Source organism: Plutella xylostella, chromosome 22 (assembly GCF_932276165.1).
Source record: "Plutella xylostella chromosome 22, ilPluXylo3.1, whole genome shotgun sequence".
NCBI classification, from domain to species: Eukaryota; Metazoa; Arthropoda; class Insecta; order Lepidoptera; family Plutellidae; genus Plutella; species Plutella xylostella.
Window position 1 is genome coordinate 2,973,231 of NC_064002.1, and position 18,869 is coordinate 2,992,099.

General features: G+C 33.6%; 1 protein-coding gene across 3 annotated transcripts in view; it reads right to left on the bottom strand.

The window, feature by feature from the left end:
* The window catches only part of LOC105384182, a 43,986-nt gene extending 25,308 nt beyond the window's left edge, over nucleotides 1-18,678 (bottom strand). For all 3 annotated transcript variants that reach the window (XM_038105637.2, XM_048629327.1, XM_038105636.2), the window contains exons 1-24: nucleotides 18,530-18,678; nucleotides 18,027-18,118; nucleotides 17,818-17,922; nucleotides 17,257-17,435; nucleotides 16,405-16,707; nucleotides 15,790-15,994; nucleotides 15,101-15,268; nucleotides 14,808-14,930; nucleotides 14,192-14,491; nucleotides 13,003-13,173; nucleotides 11,280-11,402; nucleotides 9,678-9,983; nucleotides 8,895-9,068; nucleotides 7,555-7,689; nucleotides 6,341-6,640; nucleotides 5,880-6,053; nucleotides 4,651-4,782; nucleotides 3,959-4,267; nucleotides 2,901-3,065; nucleotides 1,976-2,107; nucleotides 1,407-1,718; nucleotides 682-855; nucleotides 459-599; nucleotides 66-374 (exon numbers count right to left, since the gene is read on the bottom strand). In XM_038105637.2, coding sequence (XP_037961565.2) covers nucleotides 66-374; nucleotides 459-599; nucleotides 682-855; nucleotides 1,407-1,718; nucleotides 1,976-2,107; nucleotides 2,901-3,065; nucleotides 3,959-4,267; nucleotides 4,651-4,782; nucleotides 5,880-6,053; nucleotides 6,341-6,640; nucleotides 7,555-7,689; nucleotides 8,895-9,068; nucleotides 9,678-9,983; nucleotides 11,280-11,402; nucleotides 13,003-13,173; nucleotides 14,192-14,491; nucleotides 14,808-14,930; nucleotides 15,101-15,268; nucleotides 15,790-15,994; nucleotides 16,405-16,707; nucleotides 17,257-17,435; nucleotides 17,818-17,922; nucleotides 18,027-18,087 — 4,501 coding nt within the window. In that variant the 5' untranslated portion in view covers nucleotides 18,088-18,118; nucleotides 18,530-18,678. The remainder of the gene's footprint in view (nucleotides 1-65; nucleotides 375-458; nucleotides 600-681; nucleotides 856-1,406; nucleotides 1,719-1,975; nucleotides 2,108-2,900; nucleotides 3,066-3,958; nucleotides 4,268-4,650; nucleotides 4,783-5,879; nucleotides 6,054-6,340; nucleotides 6,641-7,554; nucleotides 7,690-8,894; nucleotides 9,069-9,677; nucleotides 9,984-11,279; nucleotides 11,403-13,002; nucleotides 13,174-14,191; nucleotides 14,492-14,807; nucleotides 14,931-15,100; nucleotides 15,269-15,789; nucleotides 15,995-16,404; nucleotides 16,708-17,256; nucleotides 17,436-17,817; nucleotides 17,923-18,026; nucleotides 18,119-18,529) is intronic.
* Nucleotides 18,679-18,869: the final 191 nt, after the last annotated feature.

An 18,869-nucleotide genomic window follows, 5' to 3' on the forward strand; every position in this document is an offset into this window, starting at 1 on the left:
AATATGGATTAATTTGTGAAGTTGAAAACAAACCTATCAATCAGTGTTATATCAATAAAGATTACCTTCTTCAAGTGAAAAAACTACGTTTTCATTATAACCCTGCGCCAAGGTCACTATGTTTTCGAAGTTTAATTTGTCAGCAACAGTATATGACCCAACATAGTAAGATTTTTCAAAAACGAGAAGCGTAAGATTTTCCTCTTCTACATCAGTTTTTAAGATGATAGTGGTATACGCGGATATGCTCTGCGCAGCTGAAACTTCTAGTTCTAAAATTATGAACGTGTCAAGATTTTCTTCTGGTATTTGTTTATCAAGCTCCAATTTACTTACTGATCCTTCAGTGGTTACTTTGAAATACTCTTTCAGATCTGTAATTTTTCGATGCTTTAACTATTATGAAAAACAAGTATTTTAAATAAATAAATTATAACTAAATATATGTTTAAACATACCTCCTGAAATCTTATAAGTGTATTTTAAATCATCGCTATATCCCAAAGACAGTTTTATTGAGTCCAGTATAACATTGTCACTGCTGAATTTACCTTCATAGTAATTTTGTTCAAATCTAAGTACCGTAGGAGATGTTAGATCTGAAAATATGAAAAAGCGATTAGATTAGTAGTAGATGTATGAAAAATATGTTTGAAACTCTTATTATTATCTGAATATTACCATCATCCAGAGAAATAATAACAGCTGCTTTTCCTTGTAAGTGATTTTCCTTGGTTGCTACTATTGATAACAAAAGATGTCTATAATTTGTCAAAACTTCTGTTGGTAACGTTTCTTTCAGAGTTAATGTAACGTAGTCCTTGTTTATTTGAATTTCAAACCATTGTTTTTGTTCTGAAATATATATTTTGGTTGTTTATTGTATATTGTAAGTACAACTTTTATCACCTTAAACATATAAAAAGCTCTAAGCAGATTTTTTTATGTTTTAAACAAATGATAAGTTCTGTAAAACAGTGGAATCGAAAGACAAATCAATGTGCCTGACTAACCGAACAATGCAATGTTAACTGGGTGGATAAGATAGATAGGACTGAAAGAGTAGGTGCTAGGTATTGAAAACATTGCATCTAAGGGAAAACGACCGTGTAAGGAGACTATTTATCAATATTTTAACGAATGCAGCACACACGAAGCAGGGCACAAAAGTATGTTGAATTTACTGAGATTTGAGTACTAGTTATTTAGTTTTACTAATTATACTTATTGTGAGTTTATTCCATACATATCTAATCAATATAGGTCATTGCCACACATCATCAGAAGTGAACAGATCTAGAAAAGGTTCGAAGTACGAACTACACGAAAAGTCCTTATTCCTGGTCGAGCAATCAAACTTCCACTGAACACTAACACAAAGTAGGTTTAAACAAACACAATCGTACCTCCTTCCAAAGCAAACAGAACTGCATCGTCGAACTCATCAATCAATCTTATCTGCTGATCAAAAGATAATCCGGCTATTTCTGAATAGGAGCCAGAGTAATACGCTTCTTGGAATACCAGTGCCGTGACGTTATTTGTATCTTTTCTTATTTCTATCACTATTGTCGCATACGCAACGTCTGTGTCGCTCTCTGCCCGGATGGTCATAATTATGATATTGGTATCTTGTAAAACTTCCGATGTAACACCTGTTTTGAACTGAACCGTGATTTCATTGTTGTTGTTCGCCACTTCGAAGTATTCGGAATATTCTGGGAATTTAAATAGTTATTTGGTGAATTTCAATTATTAATGAAATGATTGCAATTATTAGCGAAATTATGTGTATTTCCTTTAAATTTCATATAAATGGCGCTGTAATATTATTAATGTAAACCAAGTGGCAAAAGTTACTTTTTTAGCCCTGTATCGCCATGCTCGAAGTTCGAAACTTCGAGCCTCAAATAAGCAGATATTAACCCTTTAGTCACAAAATAGGTACTATTTAAAACGGTGCAAAATTACATACCTCCACTAAGAGAGAAGCGTAAAGACTCAGTATAACCCTCTTCAATCTTTATTGCTTCTAGAGTTAATTCGGAGCTTTGCAAGCTGCCGCTGTAGGACTGTTGCGTGAAGCGTAGCGGGGCGCTTGAAACATCTAGCAAAAGTAACCATGTATTACTAAACTTAACTAAGGACAGATTTTTAAATGGTCCGATAGTAGTAATTATCTGCAGAATAATTGTTACGCTGTCGGTCTGAATGTTTGTACTATACAGTGACAGCACCTATATATACATATAATTCCTCAGAAAAGATTTATCCAACTATTTGAAAATCAGCCCTCAGTTTAATAATAAATATTGTCATTGAATCGCCACAACAGTAACAAAATAGATAAAATTTCCATTAATTATTTTATTGAATTGCTTGAATTTGCCCAAGGGCGGCGGCGGCCCGGGGTCGTCGCGACTTAATCTCGTGGTGGGTGTCCTTTTACACGGGCTATAATAACCATAGAGAGAGCCCGAGGATAACCGAGCTAAAATTAAACTATGTAGGTGTTAAAAACAGGGTACTATGTAAGCCGAAAAAAGATGACACATTTCGACATTTTGAACAATTTTACTTGCTCAACTTTACAAGGTTCGCGATACAGAAATTTATATTGTTTTTACACAAGTGCAAACTTTATTGTTTATGTGATACGTATCGTAATTATGAAAACAAATGTTTTTCAGCAGAGATGAGTCACTGTTATCAAAAACGACTGATTATACTGTAAAAGTGGCTTTATCCATTAGACGCATATTCGGTTTGACGCACCAAAGAATTATTTAAAAAAAAACTTTATACATACCTAGTCGATTTAAAATTTCTCGTGATTATTTTTATAAAACCAAGAATATGCCCAAAATTGATCAAATCATCTTTGTTTAAAATAAACAAACCTGTAAGAGTGATGACGACAGCAGAGCTGGCCGGCGGTGCTCCCGGCTTGGCGGCTAGTATAGAGAAGACCAAGTTGCTTCTGCCCGACACTTCTATGGAGTCATTCTTCAGTGCCAGCGTCCAGCTGTTGCCAGCGCCTTCCAGTACAAACCACGACGCGTCCGCTGTGAATTAATGTTTGTGTGTTAATATTAGTTATAGTCGTCGGAAATAGTAACATTTTAAACGTATTTTGTGTATATTTGTATATATAATTGTTATACTCGTATAATATACTAATTAACCGACTTATTATAATATATATAGCTGAATTGGCGCCTCAGGTGAAATGGTGTTGTTTGTTAAGATAAAATACATAAATATTACAAACATTTTACAATACAAAAACAAAAAAAGTCATATTAGGAACTTGATATTATGACTTACAGCAAAAGTATACTAAACAACAATAAACAATAAAAATAGCTCTAATACATATCTAAATAATTACTTATATAGATAATTATCTAAATTGTTCACGTTAAAGATAACTTAGAAGTTTAGTTTAGTTAGATAGAAGTGTTAATGAATAAGTTAGTACAATAATGAAATAACTAGTATACCTTGACAAGATTCTAAATTATATTATTGAAGATACTTTAATGTTCTATTCGTAGCCAGCCAGAATTTCTTGGAAATCAAACTGCATGAAAAAGTTTTCAAGAAAACTTGAGGAAACTTAAAGTAGCAGAAAATTGAGTGAAAGTTGGAAAGTTCATAAAAACTGTTAACTTCCTGCAACTAAAAATAAGGGTTTTTCTACAACTACTACCTGATTTCTAATTATATGATAAATATACTCTCCTTATACAGGGATATAATTAAACGAATAACAGTTTTAATACCTACAAAAGTTAAATATTAAGTGATTGGAATAATGTAATTACAATTACATACCTAGAATTAAAAAAAATGTGTACCTTTGATAATTATTAAATTAATCAAATTATGTGCTGATAAAATATATATATTATGCAGTTATGAAGTTTATGGAGTAATTACACAAATTCCAACTTACCGTTGTCTTCAAGAGCAAATTCCACAGTATCATCAAATCCTTGTATCAACTGCACAGTAGGTTCAAAAACAAGCTGTTTATCTTTCGAATAAGACCCAGTGTAGTAATTGTATTCAAATATTGGAGTTTCGGTACTGTCTTTAGTAATTTCTAGAATAGCTGTAGTGAACCCGCTGCCGTAACCCGGTCTTGATACTTGAATTTCGAGAATTATGAAATATTCGCTGAAAGCTTCGGTGGGCAAATCTCCTTTGAGGGACAATGTTATTTTCTCATCCGATTGATCCACATTAAAATATTCGCCGTATTCTGAAAACCAAATTCAAGCTAATAAGGTGTAGCTGGGCTACAACGTAATGATGGTCTATATTTACTCGTGTAAAATACCAAACTGTTTTTAGCTGTCCAAGTATTTTCGATGCTTAAAGGAAGGGGAGAAAACAATGCAATGTGCTGACTCTATAACTAGGGTAATGTTGTTCTGAATAATGAGTATCAATGGAAATAGGAAGCAACTATTAATCCATACATAATATACCGTCATGTAGCATTTAACTTTGACTCATAACTTTATGTTTCAGATAAATTTCTCTATATCACTATTGCATCACCCTTTACATAAAATATGAGTCCTAACTACCTTGCAAATAAGTTTCAATTACCACATCACATGTTTACCAGAAGAGACTTACCTCCAGAGACCGAGACAGCCAGGCCATCCTGCCAGCCGCCGAGCAAAGTGAAGTCTTCTATTTGAGCAGACCCACTCTCTATGCGACCCACGTAGTGGCTCCGCGCGAATCGCAAAACCCCACCTGAACATTCTGGAAAATATGTTTGGAATAAATAAAGAAAAAGGCAAATATTTCCCCTCAAATACCGGTGGATATAGGATTGGAATTTCGCAATCTCGGAGCGAGTAAGGTATTGATTTATTTATGTGTGTATTTCATGAAATCATGAATTCGTTTGGTTCTTAATTTTGCGTTATTGGTTGGATTGGGATTTTATTCTTTCTTGAGGGGTGGACATCTTTCCGGTCTGTCTAATCGAGGACTCGGTCGTGTCGGACATTGATAGGTACTACCTACATACTTTAAACTACCTACCTAAAGAAATGACATATTTTTAAAGGATTTACCTATGCTTAAAAATACAACGTAAAATTATATAAGTACTTACTATACCAAGTTATTTACGGTGGTGGTGAAAACGAAAACATATTATTATGAATCATTAGATACCGACCTCATTTGATGAAATACTTGTTTTATAATATTTTTATTAGATCTGTGCTCAAGTATCAAACATTCCATCAGATTTAGTTATTTTTGTGAATTTATTACATCGAATCCTGATTCATGACGTGTGTCGTAGTTTGCGAGTTTGTGAGTGTGTGTAACTCTAACAATTTTAACATACATCATTATTATGTTTACAAATAAAATACATTTCCCTCGGATTTATTAAATTCCGTAGAACCTGGGTGTCGGCACAATGGTATTTGAGTCATTGTTCAAATGTAGCTTTTGTTGCAACAAACAAAAGGGCTTATATTTAATTGCACTTGCGAGTGCGAGTAGAACAACACCAAGCCCTAACATTTTAAATTAGTTTTGGCGCAGCCATTGTGGGCCAGCGCCAACAATATCGCCCGACACCATCCCAGTCTCAAAATTTACAAATACTAAGGTTACTTTGTGATTTGTAATATTTATTAATTAACGTAGATACCATCGGGTTATCCATAATTTGTTTTCTTGATATCAGCAAACTACATAAGTACGTATATTCCGTACAAAACTCGTCTTAATAGATTGTGAATTATTTGTGGTCAAGCGTTTCTAAGCTAGCTAGTAGTGGCCTACCTATATCCGGGCGATTCTCCAGTAGTACATACACACGTAATATACAAACAAACCTTTGGTAAGACTGACAGATATAACAGCTCTACCCCCATCGGTCCCTGGTTTATTAGCAACGACAACAAAGAGCAATTGACTATTGTTCTGTAAGATCTCTTCGGGAATCGGGCCTTTTAGAGATATTGTTACTTTGCTACCTTCTGAGGATAGTGAGAACCACTCGGATAGATCTGGAAAAAGAATGTTAATTTGAATACTAAATTATTAGCAGTATATATACTTACTAATTAAAATATTTTTTTACAAATTGGTGTTTATCAGCTTTTATGTTACATATATTATGATGATCTTTTATAAGGGGTTCGTAACTACACATATTATTATTGCAAAATATTGGGCAAATCTACATAATAATAATGTATCGTACAGCTTCGTACTGATAGGCGGTCTATTTAATTTCATACAAATATCAGAGTTAGAAAAACTTAAAATAATTAATTAATTATTAGGTACTTACCGCCTTCCAAGTTAAACGTCACAGTATCATCAAATCCTTGAATCAAATATACTGAGTCTTCAAATAGGAATTCTGCCTCATTATAGCTGCCCTCGTAGTAAGCTTTATCAAAAACTGGAAGGGAGGCACCCTCTACCACGATATCAATGACGAGAGACGCTGTCGCGGCCACTGCGCCAACCCTTGCGGCGGTTAGCTCCAGAACTACTAAACTCTGTGCTAAGTCAGCCGGCAGTGGAACCTTAACATTCAAAGCGACCGAATTTCCGGTAACTGACAAATCAAAGTTAGAGGCGTATTCTGAAATAGAAATAAAAGCATGATTATAGAAGTTGCTGAGCTTTAAGAAAAATGACACTAATTACACGGACAGTGGATAGCTCATTAGGATTCCATTTTTGTATAAAATATGTTTTACTTTGAATAAAGGCTGTTGTTTTTTTCATTTGTCTTTCAGAGACAGTTGCGATTTACTGAGATTCCTTTTTAATCTGGCGGCATATACATTTTATAGTACTTCATAACTATCATAAAAATATAATTGTTTTTTTAATTGACAACATTTCAAATAAAATGCTCACCGATTTTATTTTATTTTCGACGAGATATCACAAATTTAGATGACCCGTATTTTTTTATTTCTTAATATTTCTATGTTTTAATATATTTTTTTTATTTCAAAGTTCAAAATATTTATAGTATGAGTGACGTCACGTCGCGGCTTTGGATAAAAATATTTTCGTTGCCTGCCTAACCTAAAAAAAAAAGTTGGATGACATTAACTTGACATGAACAAGGACCAATCAACTTCATCTTCAACTTTATTTTGTGGCGAGGACCAATCACGAACTTCCGTCATTGACAAGGACACATAAAAGTGACAGACATTTGAGTGATGTTTGTCATTGTCATTGTCAAAGTGACATAACATGTTTTTTTTTGTTCATGTTTTAGAAGTAAAAGCGCGTTTAATTATTATGCCACATCGTGATGTCACTAATGATAATTTAGATTTTTATGTTTTTCTCTGAAATAAATCAATAGAAAAATCGTAAACATTTTTTTTTGTGAATATTAGAGCCATATCTCTAAATGGTTTTCGAATTTCAACTGTATAAAATTTTGAAATGTTGTCAATTGCAATCGTAAAATATCTACATGCTCCCAGGATATTTTAACTAATAACTAGGTATATAAAATGTAACTTAACTTACCCCCTGAAAGATCAAAAGTGGTATTTTCGGCGAAACCATCTTGTAGCACAGCCTTTTCTAATGAAATTAAGTTATTTTCATAAGTCCCAACGTAGGCATTTTTGGAAAATTTCATAACCGTAGCATCCGTTAGCTCTGAAAAGAAGGATTTTGACCAGTTAATTAAATTCCACTGAGTTTAAACTCACTCTTTATTGAACACACTGACATAAAATATACACTCACGGGCAATGAAAAGGTTCCACTGAGTAAAACACCAAATTACTCCTTAACGGAAAAGGCTAGCTTTGATTGAAGTACATTTAACAGAGCATCAGGATATTACCAACTAAAAACGGTTATATTTTGTTCAAGTTTTTAATGAAACGTTTTGAAATAATTGGGGTCGTTTGGTGTCTTTTTGTGAGTGGAACTGTTTCTTTGCACGTGAGTGTATTATCTTAGAACGAATATACTTACATATTTTGTTCAAATCGTCAATCGATTAGTAAGTATATAGAATTTCGTACATGGATAATAAATGTCCGCCATCCCTGTGCGTTAGGCTCATAATTGCCTGGCAAAGGAACCAGCGTAGCGTTGGAACTCTATCCTAATTGGGAGTATTATGCAGGGTATTGATCACCCTTGTTATCCGGTCTATGCATATGCAACACACGTCATGTTGTCATCGACTATTTTTCTTTGTCACTAGTTGTTGGCATCCTTCGTTCAGTTCAGGGCATGTTCAGGGGGATTACTACAGAAATCGAACGAAATAGAGCTATTATGGAATCGGTACGCTTAATACAACGAGATAAAGCATAAGGAAAACGAATTTCAGGAGTTGTCCATGACTCCTATCTTCCTGCGTGATGACTCACGTTCATTCGTTTTTCGATTTCTATAGTGACCCCCCAGCTGCTGACAATATGCGCCCACCCGCCCTGTGTATAAACTGAAATTGTTGCATATAAAAATAGAAAACGTTTTTTTATTTGGTGGTGCCTTCAGAAGAGTGTTAGATTTTTATAGATCCCTTTTTATTCATGATAGCATTCTGAATGCATCAAATAAAAATATCATAAAAAGTAAGATTAAGAACGGTTAGTAATAGGTAAGTCTGACTCCATAAGAAACGTACAGTCAGCTGCAGAAGTAGCTGTACACTTCTGTACCTTTTCAAAGTCACAAACTGTCTATTCAAACATTGACGGCTTGTTATAGTCAGTTTGACAAGGTACAAAAGTGTATAGCTACTTATGCAGTTGACCGTATACCCGTACTTAGACCAAAAATCATGAGTTCCAGAACTTCCAGATCAAAAGCTGATTCATAAAGCTAAGAAGTTCTTTACGTACCTGAAGGAAATGACATAGAAAGTGCAGCGTTGGCACCGACCGTGCGGGGCTTAGCAGCTAAAATATTGAAAATGAGCACTTTCTTCTCGAATACTACATCCTCGGGTATATTCGATATCAGCTCTAGTCTCACTTTATTTTCACTCTCGGTGAGATTGAAGTATTGGGCGTCATCTATAATTGGAAGTAATAAATAATGTAATTGTATTCGCAAATTTTCCTTAATTTAATTTTTTATTAGGTCCCGTGCCTTTTGTAATAAAATTAATCATATAATAAAAAGTTAGTGAATCGATTATTTTTTTCACATACAATTACGAAATAAGTATTACAAAGTAATATTAAAGCAGATAGATATATTCTTTATCTGAACGGAAGAATCTTAGACATGACCTAGTCCAATCAGTTACTCCATCCGAGATCTCATTATAATTTTGCCTTTGCTGTTTGTACAAATTAAGGTTTTAACGAAAGTCATATTTACAAACAAAGCAAAAGCGTCAGTAATGTCGGTCAACACATAAATGTAAACAAAAATATTGCATAATATATAAAAAATGCACTGTTTTGACACTTCAAATCTGTGAATAATCTTTTTACAGATAATTATTTAACACTAGCTATCCTACTTACCGGGCGAGCTTTCCCATACACGCTAATCTTTCCTCTTTCAATAGCTATCTAGTTAATATAGAGACTTAATCCCTTCAAAAGATTTGCTTACTAAACAAAGTCCTACAAGTTACCTACCTCCTTCACTTGAGTAAATATTGAATACTATACCTCCACTAAGACTGAAAGTCACAGTATCATCGTATCCTTGCACAAGTGATATATCTTCGAGGGTGATCCCATTTGTATCCAACGAGGTGCCATAGTAAACGTGTTTAGCGAACACTGGTGTTTGTGCATCGTCCTTTATAACGTCTACTACTATACTAGCTACCGCTGTCAGTGTGTTCACGCCTTTAGCTTCTAGCGTCAAAGCTAAGAAATTGTTATTTTGTATAACGTTTTCGGCGATTGGTGTTGAAAGAATAACGGATACCACATTTTCATCATTTTCGATGGTAAACGAGCTTGCGTAATCTGAAATCAGGTCAAGTAACGTTATTGTTTGTTTACATTGTAATATAATTAGGAGTTTATGATTAGTTGGTTTCTTGTCGATATAATGCCGCTGCCGGGCACACGGCGCGGCGGTCAATTTGATGGCATCGATCAAAATCTGTTAATATTCGATGGCCCTTAATCTGTTTACTTAGCTATTATAAAGTGGATTTTTAATTTATGAAGTATTTTGTGTATCTTTAATATAAATAGGAATGGGAATGGAAACCATAAAACTGATTAAAAACATATAAAAATCAGTAGCGTTTATGTGTCTAAAATAAATAAATTTCTTGCCTTTTTAAGACTTAGAAATCGTAATTAAAAGTCAAGAGGTTAAATTACTTTTAGAGATAACTTTGCTACAGAACGGCCAAAGTAAGGCAAAACAAGTAATTTACAAAAGCGATTCACTTAAAACTGTCAACAAGTTTAGACATTTGTTAGTTTTGTTAGCGTAGCATTTGTAAGTTTTATTAAATTTTGCGGATAATTTTATTGTTAATATTGTCATTTTATTTTGTACCTAAAACTGAAGAATAATTAAAAAAAATACTAAAAACAATATAATATGTATAACGAAGTTAATGTTTACTGTGGTAATTTTCTACTTAATTAAAAAAACCTGCTATTTTCTTTATTAATAAATAAATAAATTAAATAATATGCATCACTCAAGAATATTGTACCTATAATTTATATTTCAGTTTGTGAAGACTGTTTAAATTAAACAATTTGTGACGGGAGCAGTACCAATAATTATGTTTTAACCTCTACCCAACCCGGTAGGATTTCGTAAAATACGAAAAGGACGTAGATTAATTTTCGTGGAAAGTCTCATCCATACTGTCGTGGGGCGGAATCTACTAAGCCAACATAATAATCGGCTTGAATAAATCCAACAAAGTCATAATATATTTTACAGCTAAACTTAATTATTTTATAAACATGTGAAATAAATTAAACTTTGTTATACTTACGACAGAATTATATAGAGTAGGAAAATGTTATGTTGAGTATAGAAAATAGTTTCTGCTATCTTACGTACTTTATAAGAATAACTTACAATTGTGACAATGAGAGGGTGTGTGTTTTTATTACTTACATATTATTAAAAAGTTTTAAATATGTAATTTTGAAACTGAGCGACTCAACTCGACGCGTTCCAATTACCTACTACTATAACCGGTTATACATACCTACATACGTTGGTACATAACTACATTCTGTACTAGAATCTGGACAAAGTGCAAGGACAATAACTTAAAAACTTACCTCCATTTAGAGTGAACTTTACGTCGTCGGCGAAACCCGTAGTTAGCCGTATAGCCGGCAGAGTTAAGACGTCGCCCTCTAGCGATCCTCTGTAGCCGGCTTCCTCGAAACTTAGTGCTCTGGCTAAAATTTACTTTAGCTCATTACTCTTTCTAATGAGACATGGGAATGCGAATAAGGAAGTGCAAGATTTAGGACTTGGGAGATACTGAATGGATGATTTTGACATGGAGCTATTGTTGATAATGAGGAGTGTTTTGTAGTAGCTTGAAATTGAAATTAATATATTTGTTTATTCGCGTAGCGTAGATATTCCTGTAACATAAACAACAGTAAATGGCAAATTTTAAAATGCATGTTTAATACTGTGAGCTCTCGTTAGGTTAAATTTTAATTATAGGAAGTCACTACATCAGTACTTTTCCATGAAAGGCAGGTGCGTGGTATTTTTTCCAGAAAGTATTTGTTATTCTTAGTTTTACCATTTTTATTTATGGTAACCGATTTCCTTTAATTGATGATTTTAATTTTAGTTGGGAAATATTAGATATCTGTTTCGCCCGTAAATTAATTCCCAAAATAATATTTATAAAACTGTACTATTTTTGTATTTAAGTATAAATTAACTCACCTTTATTTCACTTTCAGCAGATCCCTGGTTGAACATATTAAATACTCACCTTATGAATTACTGAAATAAAATTGGCACATGCATGAAGCATGACTACATAAATACATTTTAACTTACTTTGATACAGTTCAATAATCAAGCTTGTGGTTTCATAAAATTTAAAGTAGTTGCAGTAAAGAATACTATTACAGGGTTATACAAATTTTAACGGTGAGCTTTCCAAATGTAAGTACCTACAGGTTATAAGTCGCGTTTAGGCGATAAGTCTGCCTTTGTATATATATACTTATATTGTTTTTTCTTGTACTTTTAACTTTTACTTTAAACTATGTAATTTTTGTATACATACAATAAAGTGTTTAAATAAATAAATATAATGAAAAAAGAACTACTGAGAAAATTCCAACCTGAATACTTAATGTATCAATATTACCCACTACTCAGTCTTATAGCTGTTAATATACAAAAATTGTGACTTTATATATAATTCGTTAGCAAAAAGGGGTAAAAAATGCCTCGTAATTTGTAATCGTTATTATATAATTTATCCCTAATGACATAATAATTAAAAATTATGATTGTTAATTTTTGTATACGGAATATTAGGAATTTTCAAAAACTTTAATGGCCATCAAAGTTTTATGTTACTGTTTATTTTACTCAGAAAATTTCCCAAAAAACATAACTAGAAAACATGACAAATTCTACAAAAGCCTTATGGCTTATTTGACAATGCCTGAATAAAATATACCGGCCATAAATTAACTGCTGTCAATTTCATAAAATTCCCTTTAATTACCTTGCCTTACAGCTAGCACCTGAATCTTTATTCAATTCATACTTTGTGCGACAGGCCCTTAAAATAAACATATACAAATATTTCTGTACCTCAGTGGAAGGAAATTCACTTTGAATTTTTCAGGAGAACAATCTCTATTACATTATAATATGTATAAAAAAACGCTGAAAGTGGACTTATGTCTGTCTTCCTCTGAGGAACAGATTTAAGGTTGACAACAAAGTCAACTAAACCTGCAAAAAGAATATTTATAGATTGCTTTTTATATACTTTTTAGGTACGAGTATATTTACCCCTTGGCAGTGTTATGGAGACAGTGGTGTGGGCGCCGACAGTCCTGGGCTTGGAGGCTCCTATGGTCAGAAGCAGGTGTTGCTGCGTCAAGATGTCTTCAGGGAGGGCCGAGGTCAGTGCCAACACGATGGAGTTGCCACTCGGTGTCATGGTGAACAGAGATTCGTATTCTGTGGGAAATGTTCATGTTAAATAACAAAAAAATACTATTAAGTAAATAGATTTATGATTGTACACGTGGTACCTTTTTATGTAGGTACGACTGCTGGAAAAACTGGACTTTTATTTTAATATTCTCGGTATACTTTAGATGCACCAATGACCTTACTAGGAATTCAGGAACTAAATACATTTTAAAATATTACAAATATTCTATTTTCCTGGAACTTTATTTATTTATTTATTTATTTTATTCAGGAAACAAACAGTCACTTACTAATAATTTAACAAACATTTTTGTAAATAGACCTGGAGTTCCATAAAAAGATACACTAATATTACATTAATTCACACTAGGTACATAGCTACGTTTACACTTAAAGAATAATAATACAGTTTAGTTTAGTTTAAGGTTAACAATAAATTTAGTAAATATAGGTAGCTATATTATAATAATATATAGGTATTATGTTTAACGAAACTTATCACATTTTTTTAAATCTTTCTAAAACTTCTTTTTTGTATTGGCTTAAGGATAAATCAAAAATGTCAACATCAGTGAGGTGCTTGTTGTAACTATCTGCAGTTCGTCTAAAAAAAGTATTTTTTGCATAATTAGTGCTGCAACAGCTTGAAAAAAAGATAAATTTTGTACGAGAAGCGATTCGTGGTACTTTAAATTCTACTTTGTTTAGTAATGGAATTGAATCTACATGGTTGTTTATTAATTTATATAAGAAAATTGAATCTAAGTAAGATCGTCTGATTTCAAGGGAAATTATATTGTGTCGCTCAGCTGAGATTTTGTAGTCTTGAAACCAGTTACCTAATCGGTAGTCTAATGATTTTAAAAATTTGTTTTGTATTTTTTCTAATCTATCAATGTGAATCCTGTACTGGGGATTCCATACCACGCTGGCAAACTCCAAAATGCTTCTGACGTATGAGTTATACAGCGTTATAAGTGTAGAAGCACGATTGAACGGTTTTGATACTCTAAGAATAAATCCAAGACTCCTATATGCTTACCGCCGCTTTTATAAAACTGCACTGAAGAGTCATATCCTTGGCTGAGCTCTATAGTCGGTACAGAAAGTCCATTAATAGTGTCGTAACTTCCTTCGTAGATCTGTGAGGCGAATACTGGTGTTTCTGTGTCGTCCTTTATTATTTCTAAAAGGACCACAGTAACGGCAGTGCTAGCTTCATTCGAAGCTACTACTCGGAGAGTCAGGAAGCTATTTTCGGCTATAATATCTTCGCTGAGTGGACTCATCGTGATGGTTATTTGGTTGTTGTTTTTAGTTGGCGTGAAGTACTCGGCGTGATCTGTAATTTACAAGATTTTGTTAGTGCTTCAGACCATAGAGTTGCAGACTAATTTTCTTTTCCCAAACTTTGCAAGTTTCAGGTAGAATAGTTGTCAATTAGTATCAGGTTCATTATGTGGACCATATAATTGTTTAGTACACTGAGTACAGAACTTTAGGGTCTGCCACTAATTTATTTGCGCTTTTTGGGAGACCATATTTTTTTAACCACTTACACCGAATTAAATGTTCTTGTAGCTTTCTCTTTGCTACATTTTAATTTAACTTATCGATTAATACTACAGATCTAATAATAATAACAGGAGGGTGCATACCATTTTCGATGCTGATATTGTATCCACTTTCGAATCCTTGGCTAAGGAGTAAGGCAGGTAGAGTTAAAGAGTTGTCGATGATCTGTCCTTGGTAGCTCTTTTCAGCAAACTCCAATGCAGGCTCTGAAAGAATGAAGTAATATTATATTTATTAATCACGTCATCATCAAATTTTATAGAAACATACACATCATAAAACTTAAATCAGTTTATGTTGGCTAGAAAATTTATTTCATAGTCACTTTACCTATCTAAAGCTCTATAACTACCTCTATGTAATCTTCCAAACTTACCTTCAGGGAATATCAAAACAAGCGTAGCAGATGCTCCGCTGGTGAGGTTTCTTTCAGCTTTTAGTTCCAGAAGTATTTGCCCCAATATTGTGATGGCGCTCGGTAGTTCCTTTGCCTCCACTGTCACAGAGTTCCCTTCTTCCTTCAGACTGAAGTATTCAGAGTACTCTGTCAAAGTATAATAGTTTAATAGAGGTTTTAGAATCAAAATTTAACATCAAAGTACCTAGTAAAATTTCAACAAAAATACTGAAAATTTTACGTATATTATTATTATGTTATAATTGTAAAACAAAGTTACTATATTAACCCATAAGAACTTTTAAGATTATTGTTTCAAAATAATCTAAAATCTATTATCAGTCAGTAATTAACGAGGATTAAGGTTACTGACATAGCTGAGCTGTCAAGAAGTGCAAACTAAAGTGGCAGTGAGCTGGTCATATCTGGCGAATAACCGATAACTGTTGGGGTAGATGAGTTCTCGAGTGGAGACCAGAAATAGGCAAATGCAGCGTGGTAAGCCCTCCTGCCCGCTGTACCGACGCCCTTAGGCGGGTAGCCAGTACTAGCTGGATTAGGAAGGTCGAGGACCGAGTGTCGTGGCGCTCCTTGGGAGAGGCCTAAATCCAGCGGTGGATGATTGTTGACTGATGAATTAATTATCAAGTACAATCAAGGCAACATACCGCCGGCTATAGAGAACCGCACATCATCATCATAGCCCTGGCTCAGTGTGACGGTGTCCTGCAGTTGTACCGCGCCGTCACTGTACGTGGCGGTGTAGAATGTTCTAGAGAACACTGGCTCGTCTGGGAACACGAGCTGACCGTCGGCTTCTAGACGCAACGTGCCTGTCGTGGTCCGTCGTGGGTCACCAGTTTCGTCGATATCCTGAACAAAAGGTGTAAAATATTATAATGAAATCGTTAGGATGCATGAAAGGAGCTTATCAACTCCGTTGCGCTAGCCAAGGTATAAAGTTAGCCACTGGAAACAATGACATATCTCACCTATTTGTACAGCCCCCCTATCGTAAACTTATTTTGACAACGATTTTCGGATTCAAAGTGTATTGAATTTGACACTAATTGCTTTGTAAATGTTTCTTCCTTTTGACTTCGTGATATAGAGGTATAATATCTCTACGAATGTAATATTTTAATTTTAGATTTCACATGCCTGCCACAAAAATTCAATTCGATTCCATTTTACGATCTTGAATGCCGTCATTTAAATTATTATACTTTGTTATTAATACTATTCATACATGTTACTTATTCATACATTCTATAAACACTCACCGTCGCTTTAATCCACAAAATGAGAGGCTCGGGTAAAGAGCGGATAAACGATTTAGTTCTCAATGTGCCCTGGAATATTTTATCTGTAGTCTTTTTATCGTATGCGACTTCGATAAAATCGTTCGGTTCTATTTCAAAGTCTATTCCTTTGGTCGTGAGGTCGATGTCTCTCACTTGGAATCCAGTGCAGCCAGTGATGAAGTAGTTTGGAGGCAGCGGGGGGGTAACAGTGTAAGTGATCTCACTTGATGGCAGAAATGCTGGGTCATTGTTGTTCGTATCTGTTATACTTATAAGGATAGTCTGAAAATAAAGCACACGAATTAGACTTTAAAAAAAAACTGATTGAAAAAAAACGGATTAAATACGTATGTTTGTATGAAATGTTATTATTGTAAGAGGATGAGACACTTTTTTGGAATAGGTAAATTAAGTTAAAAAAGATAGATAGGTTTGGGTACTAACCAGGTGATGGAGTACTGAGTGAACTCAAATAAAAAAAGCAGAATTCACCGCGAGTACTAAACTCATCCCCGGAAACATCGTTAAAAAATGTTTTGATAATTAGATTATTCGTTGGCATATATATTATGTATCGTTTCTGAAGGTGATAAAATAAATTTGGATGAATAACAAAGATTTTGTATTTTATTGATCTTTTCCCGATACTTTTTAAACAGAGTAGTATGCATGTAAAACGGCTGAACGGAACTTAATGAAATTTGGTATGGAGTTAGCTGACACCTTGGATTAACATTAACACATAGGCTACTTTTTATCGCGGAATTCGCACGGGAAAACTTTTTAAGGCAATGCGCAGCTCGTGGGAACAGCTAGTGTAAATATAATTACCACTGAAAGGGTCGCAGTCGGGCAGGCGAAGATTGCAGTAAAACCATTAGCGGACTCGGTCTCAATTTCTTCATAATTTTTGAAGTCCTCAGTAGTGGTTATAACTAAATCTGAACCCTCTAGAGCGAAGTTGTAGTAAGTTTTACTTAAACCTACATTATCCACTATGGAACTTATATCTGTTGAGCAAAAATTCAATATTAATATTTTTTTTTATGCAATATTTATTATTGACGATTGTTACTTACTACAAATAATACCTAATATAAATAATATGTGGGGATATATCTCCCGTATGTGGAGCCTGTGATTAATGGTTTTTGGGCAGCTGATATATCTACATAAATTATACAATATTAAATAGATAAACGACAAACAGACACAAGGCAAACACAAATGCTCATCACACAAATGTTTGCCCTGGGCGAGATTCGAACCCGCGCCTCCAAGCTTCGGAAGCAGCTTCACTAGCATTACCAAAAGTTATAATTATTAAATGCAAACTGCTAATTTCAAATAATTGATTTTCTACTTATACCTTAGTAAAGGAATGTGGCAAACCTGTAATCCCGGTGGTAGCGGCCCTGAAGATTTCCCCTCGGTCTATGTCCTTGATGCTTATGTCTAGAATGTTATTAGAAACGCCATCTATATTGCAGCCTAATCCTGAAAAAAATAACTTTTTTAAGGCAGTGAAATTTAAAAACCATTACACCATTAAAAGTCTTTACTTTACATCACATTACATGTTAATCTGTTTTGTTACTCACCCACACCGAAATTCAGGCAGTATATTGCAAGGACTGAAAATATGTAGCTGCAGCGCCCCATACTTTTTATGGTCTACACATAATATTCATACCTGAAATAATATATAATGCTTATTTCTATATATTGCACAATCATTAAAAAATATATATGAAGCAATCTATTAAAGGGAAACAACTGTGTATTAAAAAGTTATTTTAAAAAAGTAACTTAGTAGGTAATTTAGAATAGAATTTCAAAGTTTATTCATCGGTTAATACGAGTATTTTTGCAATATTTTATTTTATATTGCCTTCGTACATTCTCTGTATTTGTAATGTAAATTTCATGTTTTTTATTTATTTTATGTATATTTACAACCAAGGTACATAAATTATCGTTAATAAATAAATATGTCAGTAAATAATCTTTTTTTTAGTTAAGTATACCTTTCCCAGACTGTTAATCTAATAAAATGCGTCATAACGTTAAGAGAAGATATTTATTATAGCAGTTTAATACTTACTTTTAACGCCAAAACAAATATTAAGTATTATCCAAGGTTTTATGATTCCAATAGTAACACAATCACTGTAATTTTCACTTTCCCTCAAGACACAAAGAAACTGGTAAGTAAATATGTATGACACGTTATTTTTTGGCTCAATATTGACAATACTGGCTATTATTATGATAATGGGCTTATCAATCGATCCATATCGGTTTTCATACAAGGTGATTATGATAGCATTATGATAAGGGTGAATTTTAAATACCTTTGTGTCTATGAGATATAGCATATTTTGTATATCTTTGAGTGGTGAGCGGTTTTGGAGTATGTTATTCAAGTACCTATAAGAAAAAAA